The sequence below is a fragment of the Zingiber officinale genome, chromosome 11B (assembly GCF_018446385.1).
Source record: "Zingiber officinale cultivar Zhangliang chromosome 11B, Zo_v1.1, whole genome shotgun sequence".
NCBI lineage: Eukaryota > Viridiplantae > Streptophyta > Magnoliopsida > Zingiberales > Zingiberaceae > Zingiber > Zingiber officinale.
Genome location: NC_056007.1, coordinates 5,941,593 through 5,958,448, shown reverse-complemented (window position 1 = coordinate 5,958,448; position 16,856 = coordinate 5,941,593). Strand labels below are relative to the sequence as shown.

The following is a 16,856-nucleotide window of genomic DNA, read 5'->3' as shown; positions in this document are numbered from 1 at the left end:
TAAGGTTGACCTGATTCGGGAAAAGTCCAAGCAGGGAGCTTGGCACGGGAAAAGTCCAAGTATGGAGACTTGGCACGGAAAAGTCCAAGTATGGAGACTTGGCACGGAAAAGTCCAAGTATGGAGACTTGGCACTGGAAAAGTCCAAGTATGGAGACTTGGCACGGGAAAAGTCCAAACAGGGAGTTTGGCGCAGGGAAAAGTCCTGGTGAGTGAAGCCAGGCAGTCGGGAAATCCTGGTGAGTGAAGTCAGGTGAAAATCCGAGTGAGTGAAGCTAGGTGAAGGTGAAAGTCCTGGTGAGTGAAGCCAGGCATTCGGGAAAGTCCTGGTGAGTGAAGCCAGGCAAGGGAAAGTCCTGGTGAGTGAAGCCAGGCAGATTGGAAATCCTGGTGAGTGAAGCCAGGTGAAAACCCTAGTGAGTGAAGCTAGGTGAATGTTCTGGTGAGTTAAGCCGGGCAAGGGAAAATCCAGATGGATCAAGGGTGATCGGACATCTGGTGTTGGGAAGTCCAAGTAGATCAAGGGAGTGATCGGATACTTGGCACGAAGAGGAAAGTCCAAGTGGGTCAAAGGGATTGACCGGACACTTGGTGGGGAGTCTTAGCAGGTCAAGGGAGTGACCGGATGCTAAGCATGATGTACCAATAGGTCAAGGTTGACCGGATATTGGTTTGGAAGGTTTGGGACTTGGTTTGGGCAAAAACCAAGCTCTGGATCGGTCACCAGACCGATCTAGTGATACGCTTGTGTATTTGATCGGTCTGCTGACCGATCAGATAACAAACAGAAGGCACGCATCGATTCTGTGAGCTTACTGATCGGTCTGGGGACCGATCAGCATGGAGCCTGATCGGTCTGCAAGACCGATCAGGCGATATCCTGATCGATCTGCCGACCGATCAGGTGACGATCTTGAGGAGTGCGAGGAACCGCACTCAATAAGCCCTGATCGGTCAGCAGACCGATCAGGCCATACCCTGATTGGTCCCCACGACCGATCAGAGCACGATCAGTAGCTAGCGGAGTTCGGGAGAAAGCGCTGATCGATCTGTGGACCGATCAGGCACACTCCTGATCGATCTGTGGACCGATCAGGCACACTCCTGATCGATCTGTGGACCGATCAGGGCACTAGCCGTTGCGACGCAACGACTATATTCCTTCGTGTTTTTCTTCACAGGTATAAAAGAAGCTACAGGGCTTCGTTGCTGCTACTGCTTCCTCTTTAGAACTTCTGTTATTGTGCTCTAGAGCTTCTGCTCTTACCTGCTATCAGAGCTTTGCTGAGCTTCTCGCAGCTGAAGCTTCGCGTGAGCTTCTCGACTGGATTCTCGTCAGCTGCTGCTGGTGTGAAGCTGCTGCTTCATCACTCCAGTCAACAAGAAAGGCAAGCAAGTGTTTTCATATTGTCTTTTGCTTTCTTGTATCTGTTGTACTCCTATCTTGCTTGTGCAAGAAACATTGTGGCGAGGTTTCTCCACCCAGAAGGAGTATATTGTATTAGCCGGTTCTCCGGGGACTCATCCACCGACGGATTGGTAGGCTTCGTCCACCTTACGGACACGCCGAGGAGTAGGAGTTCATCTCCGAACCTCGTTACATCCATCGAGTTTGACGTTTGATCTTCTCACCGTTTCCTTTCTACTATTTTATTTCCGCTGCGCTAACACGTTTTGTAGAAAGAAACGACGATTTGGGGTCGGCTATTCACACCCCCTCTCTAGCCTCCGTACGAAGGATCCTAACACTAACCCTTTGCTTGATTCCCATGATTTATAGTTAAGCCAACTCTCCATTACAAAATTAAACATATAAACATGGGAACAAGCAGATGAAAAAAAGAAGTTAAAATCACTAAAATGAAATGAACATATATAAATGCAGATGCGCAACAAATATTAATCATTGTCATTAAACGACTTCAATTCATTTATAAACCAAGGCAATCAAGTCATCTCACAAAAACCTATTAAAAATCGTAATCAACCAACTTTATAATCACACAACCAAAACTCTCCATAAATACCTCACAACAGTAACATGCACGGCTCTTCTCCAAGAAGAAAATAAAGCATGAAAAAAATGACTGAAAATGGCAAAAGAACCCCTTGAGTCAATAAACTATACAAAAAAAATTTTTAAAAAAAAACCTTCCCAAAATCTTCACATCATACAAAAATAACAATGAAGCAACCAAAAATAAAATTGCAAGATAAATACAAAAAAATAAAATAAGATTGTGAGAAAACTTACAAGTTCCCAATCAATGATCTAGTGATCCCAAACTGAGAGTGTGAAATCTGCCGATAAATGCCCCAAAAATCCTAGGGAGAGAAAATAAAAACTTAGAATGCTCTTCCATGGATGTCTGTCGATCTGTAAAATCTAGATAAATAAAGTGTGAGAGGTTTTAAAAAATGAGGGTTGAGAGAAGAAGAAACAGACGTTGAGAGAAGAGGAAACGACAAACCTTTTAGCAGAGAAGAAGAAATGACAAACCTGAGCGAGAAGAAGAAACAGATGTTGAGAGAAGAAACTACAAATCTTTGAGCAAAGAAGAAACAATGGCAAACCTGAGTGAGAAGAAGAAACTAGCGTTGAGCGAGGAAGAAACGACGAACCTTTAAGCGGAGAAAAAGAAAGGATGAGAATAATATTTTAATGTTTAGGTAGCGTTTTCATTCGCTAAATTTAGGGAGATACTGCTAATAAAATTTATCCCTAAATTTATCCTCAAAGAGTTAGCTTTCTATTTGCAATTGTATGGGTGGTTAGGGGCATTATTTATAGTATCATGATCCCACGTAAAATTGATTAGGGTCGAATTGGATCAATACTTAAAATTGAATCATAGAATTGTACGATCCTATTACAAATTCTTAAAAATTAATTTAGTATTTGATAAGAAAATCAAATTGATCTAGACTAAATAAATTAAATATTTTATTAAAATTCTCTTTAGAATAATTTACATTAAATTAATAATATTAATATTAATGAGAATAATAAGTTATACTATATTAATGATATTAAATCAAATTTTATATGATAATAATAAATTTTAAAGCAAATTAATGATATTTTTATAATTTTTAAAATTTAATATATATATATATATATAATAATAGGATAATTTATTAGGATTTAAGAAAAATAATTTAAATTAGGTTAGAATTGATTGAATTAATTAATTAAGTATTTATTAAAAACTTAATGTTTTTTTTACTCATGGGGAATCGTCACATCAGCGGCTCCCTAGAGTCGGTGGTAAATATAGGTACACAGCTGAAAGTACATAGTCGGAATGCTAACTCCAGATAATGATACTCCGAGGATCGAACCCTGGATCTTTCAATTATGAAAAATTATGTACCCCCAATTATGCTACGCTCTTGAGACTTAATATTTTTTACTCATGTGACATGACCTAATTGATATCCAGATCCTTATTGACACACAGACCTAAGTTTATTCTACAAGAAAGAAAAATTAACCATTCTCGATGGCTCCTGTGCGAATCTAAGGGCATCTCCAATCCATCACCAAAACATCAAATTTGGTGTCAATTTGACACCATATTGCTCCAATCCATACACCAAAACTCATCCCAAATATGGTGATGTGAATAGTGCAACACCATATTTGGTGTTGCACTATTCACATCACCATATTTGGTGATGGAGAGATTTTTTTATTTTTATTTTTATTATATTATTATAAAATCAAATGTAATTAATTAATAACTATTATTTTATTTTTCTTTATTTATAGTATAATTAAATGTAATTATTATTTATTATAAATTTAAATTAAGTGCATTTAATAGAATATTTAAATTTTATTATGTATATTTGTAAATATTTAATTTATTAAAATTATTATTTTAATTTTATTTAATATATTTTAATTATAATTACATTTATAAATTATCACTAATTTCATAAACATAATACAATAAAATATTAAAAAAATTTATATGCATAAATATACAATACATTACTCATTACATTGACATACAAATATTAAGAAGTATTAATTTTAAATATAATAATTATCATATAAAAAAAATTAATAAGAATTATAGAATATTCTAAAGAATATTTCTTTTTGGTGTGATATGATGATGATGGGTTGGAGTTGAAATAGTGTTTGGTGTTGAAATAGCACCATTTTAGTGTGAAAATTGTATCAAATTTGGTGATGTGCATTGGAGATGGTCTAACTGAATACTCTGTTCAACATCAATCATTGGAAAACTCCAAGGGCGATAAGTCTAAAGCTGGGGCCGATGGTTTAGCTGGATGCCATTGAACTCTGTTCAACTCCAAGGAAAATGAGTGTAAAGTCTAGCTGGATACCATTAAGCTCTGTTCAACTTCAACTCTGCAAGGACAATAATTGTAAAGCTGGGGCCATCGATGACATACCATTCAGCTCTGTTCAACTTCAATCATAGGAAAACTCCAAGAGTAAAAATTAATGATCTTGACGTCCATGTTAGAACACAGATCTAACATTTATTCAACAACTGCAAAGACAGATTAACTGGTCTTCTTGGTTCTTCACATCTATCAGGATATCACATCTCTCAGGATAGCATTCCAGCTCTGTTCAGCTTACATCTATCTATCAGGATAGCATTCCAGCTCTGTTCAGCTTCAACTAGGTAATTAAACCATCTTTCTTCTTGATTTATTATTCTATGGCAAAACAGATGTGATATATTACTCTTTGTTGCTTTTTTTTTTTATTTCTATTACAGATTAATTTGCTTCTGAGATCTCTGGTATACTATATGCTTTTGTTTCTATTACATATTTGTTTGTGAGATCCCAGCTACTATGTGCTTTTTAATAGACGAAAGATTATTATGAATACCATTCAGCTCTGTTCAACTTCAATCATAGGAAAACTCCAAGAGTAAAAATTAGTGATCTTGACGTCCATGTTGGAACACAGATCTAGCATTCATTCAACAACTGCAAAGACAGATTAACCGGTCTTCTTGGTTCTTCACATCTATCAGGATATCACGTCTATCAGGATAGCATTCCAGCTCTGTTCAGCTTCAACAAGGTAATTAAACCATCTTTCTTCTTGATTTATTATTCTATGGCAAAACATATGTGATGATATATTCCTCTTTGTTTTTTTTGTTTCTATTACAGATTAATTTGCTTCTAAGATCTCATGTATACTATATGCTTTTGTTGCTATTACAGATTTGTTTGTGAGATCCCAGCTACTATGTGTTTTTTAATAGACAAAAGATGATTATGAATACTGTCATCTAATTTATCTAAAATCGTTGGGCAGTAACAGCAGCTATGGACGTAGTCTCGCCAATACTGGATCGTGCTCGTGCAAAAGTCATCGATAAATTAATTGATAAAGTCAGTACGTATGTGCAAGATCAGTACTACTGGAAAGCTAACTTGCAAGAAGAATTGCAAAATCTCAAACGCTTACTTCCTCAGATCCAAGCAGTTGTTGGCTATGCTGAAGATAAATTAACTATGTATGAATCTCATAATCCAGCATTAATCAAGTGGTTGTGGCAGTTCAGGGATGACATCGACGAGGCTGAGGAAGTGCTGGATGAGTTGGAATATCGTGAACTGGAGAAGAAATCTGATGGTGACAAAAGTAGGCTTTCTACAATTATTGACCCTTATTTTAGAGCTGCAAAAAGATTTCTGAAAAGTGATGATGATGTTCTGGAGAGATTAAGGACATGCGTAGAGAACTTGAAAACATCTGCTTCATATGTTGAGACATTTCGGGCATTGGTGACGCCAACAAGTGGCATCGGCACTGGACAAATGCAGCAGGAGCAGGAGAGTCTAACATTGTCTAATCAGAGTAGGATCACCTCTTCTTTGCCTGGATTATCATTCAAAGGACGTGAGGAGGAAAAAGGGAAAATCATTCAGTATTTGCTGGGAGAAGAATCTGAAATTCAGACCAGTCAAAATGTGCATTGCCTTCCTTTGGTAGCGATGGGTGGTATGGGCAAGACTGCGCTCGCTCAACAAGTCTTTGATCATTTTGAAAAGGAGAAGAAGGGACACTTCAACGTCAAAATCTGGGTATGTGACTCCTTACCTAATCTCAATGCATCAAATCTTATGAAGAAAATTCTGGAGTATTCAACTGGACAATCTGAATCTGGGCCATCTGAACTAATGCCAGTGAAGCTCAAGGATAAGTTACATTCTAAAAGATTTTTACTTGTCCTGGATGATGCTTGGGATGACAAAAATCATACAGAGTGGGAGAAATTATGTATTCCATTGCTACATGGCCAAAAAGGTAGTTGGATACTATTAACAACTAGATTAGAATCAGTCGCAAAGATGGTCTCAAAGATAATCAAAGGGGGCACAATGAAGCCAATGACATTGCAGGGCTTACCAAAGGATGAATGTCGTTCACTGCTCTACGAGCATGCATTTGTCGATCAAGACCCAAATGGATTCCCACTACTTAAAAAAATTGGTGAAGAAATAGTGGAGAAATTGCATGGCGTGCCTCTTCTAGCAAAGTCAATTGGAGGAGCGTTGAACAATAAACTGGAAGCAGATCATTGGACGAGCATTTCGAGAAGTGAATTATGGAAAATGCCACAAGATTTAAACAACTATGAATTCATTCCGGCTCTAACACTTAGTTACAAGATGCTTCCACCGCGCTTGAAGCAGTGCTTTTCCTATTGCAGCATATTTCCTCAAGATTACACATTCAAAAAGCAAAAGTTAGTGTGCATATGGGTGGCAGCAGGCCTAATTTACTCAGATGGATCAGAGGAGGGTTCAGATGAGGACATAGCTAACTATTGCTTTGATATGTTGTGCAACAAATCTTTCTTTGATGTTCATACAAACAATTGGAGTGCATTTCACCAGGACATTGCACCTTATGCTTTAGAAGTCATCTTTTACACCATGCATGATATGTTGAACGGTCTTTCTCGCCATGTCTCGCGCTATGAATGTTGTCGAATTGTGCATGACACTCCCAGTTACATTTGTGATTATAATGCCATCCGACATATATCTATATCTATTACCAGTATAGATGCTCAACTCGGTGATCTAGCTAACATGGTGTGCAAATTCAAAAACTTGCGAACTCTTCGGATAGAACAATATTATGGAGATTCTCAAAAATTGGATGATTTTATTCGAGATGCTTGTAAATCACCGAGGAGAATTCGAGTATTGACTATTAGGCCTTATAAGTATTTTGAAAGCATCAGTGACTTTGTAAAACTACGATTTCTTGAAATTACAGCTCTACCACCATCAGTATCAATCTCTAAGTTCTACTTCTTACAAGTTCTAACTGGATACCGTGGCATTCTGGCAAAAGACACAAGCAAGTTGAGAAACTTAAGACATCTATATGGAGTACCGGAGAATGCACTTTTCTCAGTGGCTGAAGTAGGAAAGTTAACATGCCTCCAAGAATTATGTTTCACTGTGGGCATAGAACCCGGATATAGAATTGATGAGTTGATGAATATGGATAATCTCCGCCAATTATCTATTGCAAAACTTTCTAATGTGCACCGTCTTGAAGAGGCCAATAACGTCGACTTGGTCAGTAAAAGTCATCTCACAAGCTTGGAATTGAATTGGTATAAGCCAGACTTGGATGAAGCAAGTAGTAATCTTGGCCATGATCAGCAGGAGGTTCTGGCGGCTCTACAACCCCCTCCCACAATTAGAAAACTCATCATTAGAGAGTATAAAGGTGGTAGGCCTGCACCGTGGATGAATACTCAATCTCTTTCTCGGCTTGAATCTCTTGAATTATATAATTGTACAAATTTGGAAGAGCTGCCCCCTCTATGGAAGTTGCCCTGCCTTAAGTTTATAAAATTGAGTGACATGAAAGTTATAAGAAGTTTGGGTTGTCACTCCTCAGATATGATGGACAAACAATTTTCGGTTTTAGAGAAACTTGAGTTTCGGGATCTTCCCCTCTTGGAGGAATGGAATGGTGCGGATGACTATCAATGGTTCCCTCGTCTCAAAAGGTTTGAAATTGAAAAGTGTCCCAAACTAAAAAAAATTCCGGACCTTCCGTTGTCTATAGAGAATCTTTGCATGAAAAAATTGGGGTTAGAAGCTCTTCCACGGTTCTACAAGTGTTCTAATGGTTCTAGGACATTTGAAGGATTTCAACAATTGATGTCCCTCGAGTTCCTTGAAATGGATGACTATTCTGAGATTGTAGATATTGGATCAATTGGTGAAGAGGATGGTAATTTCCTTCCGTCGGAACTGAAAAAACTCAAACTTAAAATTCTTAACAAACACGAAGATTTGGCAAGTTATCTACGAGGTCTTACTTTGCTCACTGAATTGTCATTAAGTCGTTTACAGGGCATGACATCACTTCCGTTAACAAATGAGCTGGAACATCTCACTACACTTCGAAGCTTGTATATTTGTGATTGTGAAGACTTGACTTCACCTGGAGGCGTATATATTATAAAATCTCTTAAACATCTATATATGTATAATTGTCCAAAATTCCTCACTGCTGAGGTTGAGTCACAGCAACTTTTAAAAGACAAGACAAGGAAGCATGCGGCATCATCTTCCTCAATTTTTGACCACTCTACGAGTAATAAAGCTGCTAGCACCCTTCCATCCTCACTTGAATCCCTAACATTTTCAACGTCTAAGATTTCACAAGAGTCGTTGGGTTGCTGCCTTCAAGGGCTTACCTCCCTCAAAAGTTTGGATATATCAAAGTGCAATCATTTGGTGTCTCTTCCCAACAGAGATTATCTGCATAATTTGACAGCGTTGCAGACATTGTGGATTGCTAATTGTAAAGAATTATGTAAATTGGAGTCATTGACGGCACTTATCTCCCTCAGAGAATTGTACATTTACAACTGCCCCAAATTACACACTACAACATTGTCCACTGTACAAAATCCTGCAGCAACAACAGAACAAAGTGCAACAAAGATAAAGAAGGGAACATTACTTTCACTTGAAAAAATTCAGATTGACAACATCTTCTATCTACCCATTTTGCCGATCCCAGAAAAGCTAAAGACCCTTTATATCAAAAAGGAAATCACTTGTTTTCCTTCTGAGATAGAGGAGTGGTTGTTGCAATGTCAGGAGTCTCTAGAAAATTTATGCTTGGAAAAGATGCCTCATCTGCAATCTTTACCCGTAATTTTAGAGAGTTTTTCATCACTCAAGTTTCTTAGTATATCTTCTGCTCCAGAACTCAAGTCACTACCCAGGATGCCTGCCTCACTGGAGCAACTGACGATTCATGGATGCAGTGCAAAACTTGAGAAGCGTTGCCAAAAGAACATCGGTCCGGACTGGCCTAACATCGAGCACATCCCTCACATTAAGATTACAGCGGTCAAAGAGGACAAGGCCAAGGTGCGTTAATGCTAACAAGGAATATCACCACTTTGTTCATACTGCATTTTGTGTTTGCTTATTGAATCACCTCATTAACACTTACCATGCCATGGACTAATTTTTCTCAAATTGCTCGTCTCCATTTTATTCTCTGAGCTATTTAATAATCTTTATTTATGTTGCTTATTTTGTGTTCTACACGTTTCACCTCAAGCTCGAGTCAATTGCAACTGTGTCGGTAGTAAGCTTTGGAGTTCCACATGATGATAAAAAGACCAATCTCTGTGTTTTAAGTTTTTATTTTCATTCATTTTGAAAATAAACTCACCTTGGGTGTTGTATTTTCGACACTTTTAAAACACAATTGATTTACTTGATGTATTCATTAGAAGGGCCACACTTCTTCTAAAACCCATCTGAGTTCCAAAGAGATTGATGCTTCTGTTAAAGTTGCAAAAGAATTACTGAAATTTGATGGTGTTCTTGGGAAATTAAGGGCATGTGTGAACAATTTGAATACCACTGCTTCAGATGTTATTAAATTTTAAGAAATAAGATCATTCCGAGCATATTTATCTATTTCAGCTTTATATTATTTGTTTTCATGGCAAATTAATCTTCTTGTCCATTTTCGAACTCTTGAAGTTTTTGCAGGATGTCTTATTCTCTTGAAAAGAACAACACCATATGCACCATCATTCCTAGAGGTAATATATATCTTCTCATGCTGATTAAGCAAAAACATTTCAATTGCTAATCTTTCTTGACTCTCTCTATCAGATCCACATTCAATAGTGAGCAAATATGGCTACCAAGAACTAGCCGACGATCGAACTTTTCTTCCACTCGTGTCACCGAGCCTACAAGCATTGTAGCTTGTGATGAAATATATGAACAAAGACTGTATCTTAAGCGCATCAACAGCTTCCTCAAGCTTTCTCCCCACTCCTCAAGTTGAGAAACTTAATAACTCCAATTTGTTTGTCTAAGTAGTAATTGGAGTTGATCTATAAGAATTTCCAATATTTGACCATAGGAGCTGTTATATTTTTTGTTGAACAATTGTGTGGTTGAACATTCATCTTGTGTGGTTGAACATTTTTCTATTTCGAACTTTATATTATTTGTTTTCATGGTAAATTAATTTTCTTGTGCATATTCTGGAACTCTTGAAATCTTTGCAGAGTGACATATAGTCCTGAAAATACCATCAATCCCAGAAGTAATATACATCTTTTCATGCTGATTAAGCCAAATCATTCAATTACTAATCTTTCTTGATCGCCTCTATCAGATTCTTATTCAATAGTGAGCAGATTTTGCTGCTAAGAATTAGGATCAAACTTTCTTCCATTCTTATCTGTGAACCTACAAGCTAATAATGTTAGCTTCTGGTTAAATATATGAACAGAGACTATATATGAAGTGCATCTGCATCTTCTTCAATTTCTCTCCTCCTCTCCTCGTGTTGATAAACTTAATCACTTCGGTTGATTTATCTTATTACTAATTCGAACAAATCTATAAGGATTTCCAACAATGTATTTGCTCTTACAAACTTTTAAATTAACATTCAACTTGTGATGATCATTGAAATGATACATGTATATGCTTTTATTTGATTACTTGTACTTTATCCACATTCACGAGCTATTCAACTGCACTAACAATTTCTATCGATTTTTAGCATTTTTTATGTCTTTTATCATGCTCAAGTTAGGATTTAATGTTAAGTTTTTCAATAGCATTTTAACATCTCAGTCGAAATAAGGAATGGAGAGCATCGTTGGATCTTTGAAACTTCAGAAATCCACAGGACCTCAAATGAATTTCGATCGAAATTCACTGATGGACCTAAACTGGTCTAATTGGACTCATTTTAGGTCATGTGATTTTTGAGGTTGCAAGGAATCCAACGATTTTCTCCATTGCTTATTTAGGATTCTCCGGATGTGTTAAAATACTATTGAAAAATCAGCATTAAATCTCAACTTGGATATGATATGATTCCATATCAAACTCACGTTAGACCTGATATGAAATTAAATCGGAGTGTTGATGTGATTTGCTCTCCCCCAGCGTCTCCTTCAACCCGTCCCTAGATCAACACGGAGAAAATAAATCATGGGCGGCTACTAGCCATTAGTACAGGTGGCTAAGATATGGGAAAAGACATGCTCGGATGCTTCGAGTTTTGACCCCAAGACTTTATATGTCAACACTTATGTCTCAATCATCGCATCACCCTGAGGGGACAGTACCACAATAATTATGTATGCATGCATGCATAAAAGAGAGAGGAAAAAGAAAAAAAAAAGAGGAAATAGAAGAGAATAGAGTAAAGAGAAGAGAAAGAGAATGAGAAAGGGTAGAGAAAAGAGAATGAAATAGTCAGATTTGATAGAAGAATTACCAAAGTATAGTATACGTTTTGTTCAATTTGAAAACATGCATGTATTCTTTGATAAATTGCCGTATTTTTATTGAGTAGTATAAATAGTCGTTGTCATACTTACCCCGCTGGGCACAACGCACACTTCAAAGGATGAACCAACTTAATAGAGTGCAAAGTAAGGTGTATGAAGCTACTCTATTTAGACTTGAAAATATACTTCTACATCTACTGGTGCCGAGAAAACAAATGTTGCTATGCTTTCCATTTCACGGTAACTTGGCTTAAATATGAAGGATGGGATCTTAGACAGCAGCAAGTTCAAGATTGTTTATGTTGCCCTGGTGAAAGTTTTGGTTGCCAACGGCCCAATTAAAATTATTGACCCTATTGAATATTGTCTTTCTACAAATTTTATTCACGTCCAAATATATTTATCGCATTAACATTTCCAACCAGCTGTATTCGGAGGTAGTTGGGCTAGCGCCAAGTCTTCGGGGCTAAGGGTAAGGTATTATAGTAGAATATTCAGATTGTTACATAGGTATTCATAGTTCGATCCTCAGCTATAGTGTATTTATAAAAAAAATTTCTCTAAATAGGGAGCGCAACCAAAAGATGCTGAACTTCTAGACTGTCTGATGCGTGTGCTTTCCGATTTACCCTGGTGGTTGGTAGAAAACTTCTGTGAGACTAGGCCGATCACCCCAAAACTAGTCAATGAGACTAATTAGATTTATTATTTTTTTTTAGTTGAGCTAGCATCAAGCCCCTAGGATATAGCCAAACAATCACCATAAAGTAGATTTATAGAATTAAATAAGGATCGATTCTTAACTAAATCCACATAAAGATTTTTTTTTTATGTGATGGCTTGTTTCGATTTTCTGATTTATTTCCTCGTATCATGATATGAGATATGGAAAAGAATTGAGATCTTTTACTAAATAGTTACACTAACGCTGACCCTAGATGACGATTATTGCATTTTCCTTCTACAAATTATATTTGCATCTAAATGCAATATCAATTATTTTGAATAATTTGGTTCGGCTTTAATTTTTAAATTGTAATTTAGTTAAATTGAATAAATCGATTTTATGCCAACAGGCTACATGACCGTGTCATGTTGAGACAATGTCCGACCGTGTCACGTTGAAACAAGGTCGTATCACATGGAGACAAGGTTGGGTCGCATGATTAGCCATATAAAATTCAGCTAATTCGGTTAGTAATGGAAACAAGAGTCACTCTAAGAGTACATTCAACTCGTAGGGTCGATCCAAATTGCAAGGTCATACGATCCTACTATCCATATCATGATTTTACACATCATGATGACACCGTATAAAATCTTTTAATGTTGTCATGAAGGAATTTAGTGGAGATCAAAAACCTTGCACACTAGCAGACATCATGGATAAAGATAAAACTTTGGAGGAAAGTAGAGCTGATCTGGTAAGTGAATTATAAAATGCTGATCTGGTAAGTGAATTACAAAATGCTTTAGTATCAATGGATTACCCTTTTTATGTTCAACATTTGTTTGCTAATTGTGCTGCTCTTCCTTCTTATTCTATTTAAAACCAAATAAATGTTGAAAATTTTATGTGTATTCATGCTCAATTATCACATCTTGAGGTTTGTTTTATTATCGACATTACTGTTGGAATTAGCATGATCAGTTTGTTTAGTGTGATAAAAGAATATGTGACACAAGCGTAAACACATTAAAACTAATCAATTGAATTTGTAAAAGGATATGTGAATGATTATGTGATACTTTTAACATGACAAAAGTGCAAATAACAAACCAGATTTTTATCTGAAAATACCAAAACATCTCTTGCTTCAACCAGAAGTCCCCTGTGACAACATAAGTACATAGGCACTTTTCATCATCCTGTTTCAAAACTCAGTCCATCGTCGTCATCGGCTCCGACGTGCAACACATGAATCGCGCCTTCCGGACAGTACTCACTATCTCTGTCTCCACGACCTCCAGCATCTCGACTACCTCGGTGAAGGAAGGGCGCACGTCGGGGTTTGCATCCCAGCAGCGTGTCATTATTGCCCCGAGAGCGGGAAGGCAATCGTGTGGTACGACTGGACGAACACCCTTGTTCACGACGGCGAAAGCAGCTTGTACTGCCGTCATGTTATGGAAAGGGAGCATACCGGTTATGAGCTCCCATAATACAATGCCAAAGCTATAAACATCGACTTTATGATCGTATGGTCTGTGCTGGATCATTTCTCTGCAAGCCAAAAGGAAGATATTAGAAGCTACAACAGCAGACAAGAATCCAGTATGGTCTGTGCTGGATCATTTCTCTGCAAGCCAAAAGGAAGATATTAGAAGCTACAACAGCAGACAAGAATCCAAAAAGGTCAGACGGAATAGCGCCATTTCATAGTTCATGGATCAGTATCACCTCTCGATATAGTTCATAGTTCAAAGAAATGGAATTCCATTTCTCGTCTCTTTAGTATATAATACTTTCAAACCAAAGATTGCAACGAAAACAAAACACAAACTCTTTTTCAAAGGAATACATATCCATTCCATTTTGTGAAAATAGTTATTATATTTCTTGCCAAATCTACTCTACGAACTAAATGCACTATCATGTAAGAAAAACTACATCATGTTTTTATGTTTCAGTTCTTTGTATGTGGTGCAATAGCAAGTACTATTTGAATCTCTAATAGCTAAGAAGAAATCTTAAGATCCTCTTAACATCGTACACTCAAAAGAAGGGGCAATGATTTTCCGATGCCCAAACAGGAGAAAATGTTCACAGTTCATCTTAGGCAATGCATATATGCATTCCTAAAACATTGCTATGTGTAGAGGATATATGACTAAATATGAACCTTTCTTTAACAATCAACGAGCCATCTCCTTGCAATGGATGCCAGTAATCTAAAATATTTGAAATCTGCTGCAGAGGAATACAACTCTAAACCCTAAAAGTATACTTTACACAATAACAGAGATCAAAGTTCTTACTATGGTCTTTTCTAATAGAAATGCTTCTCCAAGTAGGTTCAGACAAGATTGACATGAGCAGATTGTGTATTCTTGGATTTGAATTTTTCAATTGCCATATGATGGTCAAAGGTAATGAAACACTATTTCTTCAAAGATAGACAAGAAACAACACGTTTGCTTCAACCAATTGTGCGTAGCAAAACTCGATAGATCAACCGCAAATTAGAGATTAACATCATTCCACCTGAGGCTGTCTAGGGTTTGCAGAATAATTGATAAATAAAAACTATTGCAATTGCAATCATTGGCTAACATTTATTGAAAATATACATAGTGCAAAGTTTTCCCATAAGAAGCATCTTGATCATAAGAACTTGCTCTTGCAAACATATTACCCATATGGTATATACTAAAATGGCATGTTGAGCGTTTTATTAATAACAACAGCTAGGTATCCAGTCTATCAGTCAAGAAATAAAGTTATAACCAGAATGATCAGAAGTTACGAAATTATTCTAGTCGATTTCGGGCAACTAGACAATAAGAAATATTTGACCAACTTCAGAGATGAAACAAGTAGATGCCATACTAGAGTTTGGCAGGATATCTCGTAAAATGTATGAGGAAAGAGAACAATTACTAGATTTAATATGAAGAATTTTACTTTAGCTCAAACCACAAACAAAAAAAATAAAAACTAAAATCACAATCGAATAAAAAAAATGTAAACCTCACCGCACAATTGATAGGTCAGATATTGTTTTGCTAAATAAATTTTCTACTTGATGAAAACCCATTGATATCTCATAAGCTCTAGCACTTTTTGCTCTATGTTAAGAGCAATCCAAATTAAGTACATGGTGGTAAAAGATGATTACGCTCGCCCCTAACGCCCCCGCCAACCCGTTCCAGGATCAACACGGAGGAGGTGAATCACGGGCGACTACTAGCCTTTGGAATAATGACTAACATATAAGGGAGACATTTACCTCAGTTTTGTCGAGATCTGAACCCCAGATCTCATGATGACAACAACTCATGCGCTAACCACTAGACCGTCTCGAAGGGACACCCAAATTAAATACATGAACATGGAAAAGTGTGCTTGTAGTGGGTGATGATTTAGGTCAATTAATCGATATGTTTCATATTTTTTTGTCTAGTAAAAAACTCATTAACGGCTAGACCTACAAAGTAACTTCAAATCTCCTAAATGTTGGCCTCAAGAAAATCAAACAATTTTCAAGAAAGAGAAACCAATTTACAAGATAATACCAATTTTATTTTTTATCTAAAAACTATATCATGTAGCAATAAAAATTCCAAAAAGAAATGAAAAATAAGATTCCAAGATAGGTAAAGTTATTGGCTTACGGAGCCATCCAACGGTACATTCTAGTCTCCGGCCACTACAAAAAATAAAGGATTTCGGGATAAAATTGGGGACGAATTTTGAAAAAAAATTCGTTGCAAAAATTTTTGCGACAAAATTTGGGACGAAAATTTTTTCGTCCCAAAATGGTTGATGCCAACTTTTGGAACGAATTATGGATTGTTGCAAATTTGGGGACGAATTTGGCGACGAAAAAAATTTTCGTCCCCAAATTCGTTGCAAAAAAGTATAGAAATTTGCAACGAAAACTGTTTTTGTTGCAAACCTAGGAACAAATTTAGGGACGAATTTACATAAATTATCCGCCAAAATTGTCTTGATTTTTGCAACAAATTTGGGGACGAATTCGGTGACAAATTATATTTTGTTGCCAAGTTTGTCCCTAATATTGCAACGAATTTGGGGACAAATTCGGTGACAAAATTATTTTTGTTGCCATCTTTGTTCCTAATTTTGCAACGAATAATAAATTTGTTACAAAACTGGCGACGAATTTCGCAACAAAAACTTGCCAAGTTCATTGCACACCAGATAAATTTTCGTCCCAGAATTCGTCCCAAATTCTGGGATGAAATTTGGGACGAAATTTGTGGATTCGTCCCAGATTCTGGGACGAAATTTGGGACGAATCCACAATTCGTCCCAGATTCTGGGACGAAATTTGGGACGAAT

General features: G+C 36.7%; 1 protein-coding gene and 1 pseudogene across 6 annotated transcripts; one reads left to right on the top strand and one right to left on the bottom strand.

Moving 5' to 3' along the window:
- Positions 1–4,414: 4,414 nt before the first annotated feature.
- LOC122034284 (putative disease resistance protein RGA4) lies at positions 4,415–10,544 on the top strand. 6 transcript variants are annotated; one of them, XM_042593465.1, is made up of 6 exons: positions 4,416–4,666; positions 4,763–4,786; positions 4,908–5,076; positions 5,317–9,422; positions 10,050–10,111; positions 10,185–10,544. In XM_042593465.1, exons 4-5 carry the CDS (start codon positions 5,328–5,330, stop codon positions 10,074–10,076), a joined length of 4,122 nt encoding a protein of 1,373 aa, XP_042449399.1. In that variant the 5' UTR covers positions 4,416–4,666; positions 4,763–4,786; positions 4,908–5,076; positions 5,317–5,327; the 3' UTR covers positions 10,077–10,111; positions 10,185–10,544. The 6 variants fall into 6 exon arrangements, with proteins under 6 accessions (XP_042449400.1, XP_042449399.1, XP_042449398.1 ...); XM_042593464.1 differs by lacking the exon at positions 4,763–4,786 and having other exon boundaries at positions 4,960–5,076; XM_042593467.1 differs by lacking the exon at positions 4,763–4,786 and having other exon boundaries at positions 10,059–10,111.
- A 3,167-nt stretch (positions 10,545–13,711) lies between these two features.
- The window catches only part of LOC122035345, a 40,888-nt pseudogene continuing 37,743 nt past the window's right edge, over positions 13,712–16,856 (bottom strand).

What these genes read in the sequence shown, in the direction of transcription:
- LOC122034284 (XM_042593466.1), top strand. Translation starts at nt 5,328, where the DNA reads ATGGACGTAGTCTCGCCAATACTGGATCGTGCTCGTGCAAAAGTCATC. An exon ending in TCAAAGAGGACAAGGCCAAG is followed by an intron (nt 9,423 to 10,049) that starts GTGCGTTAATGC and finishes GAACTCTTGAAG; the next exon opens with TTTTTGCAGGATGTCTTATT.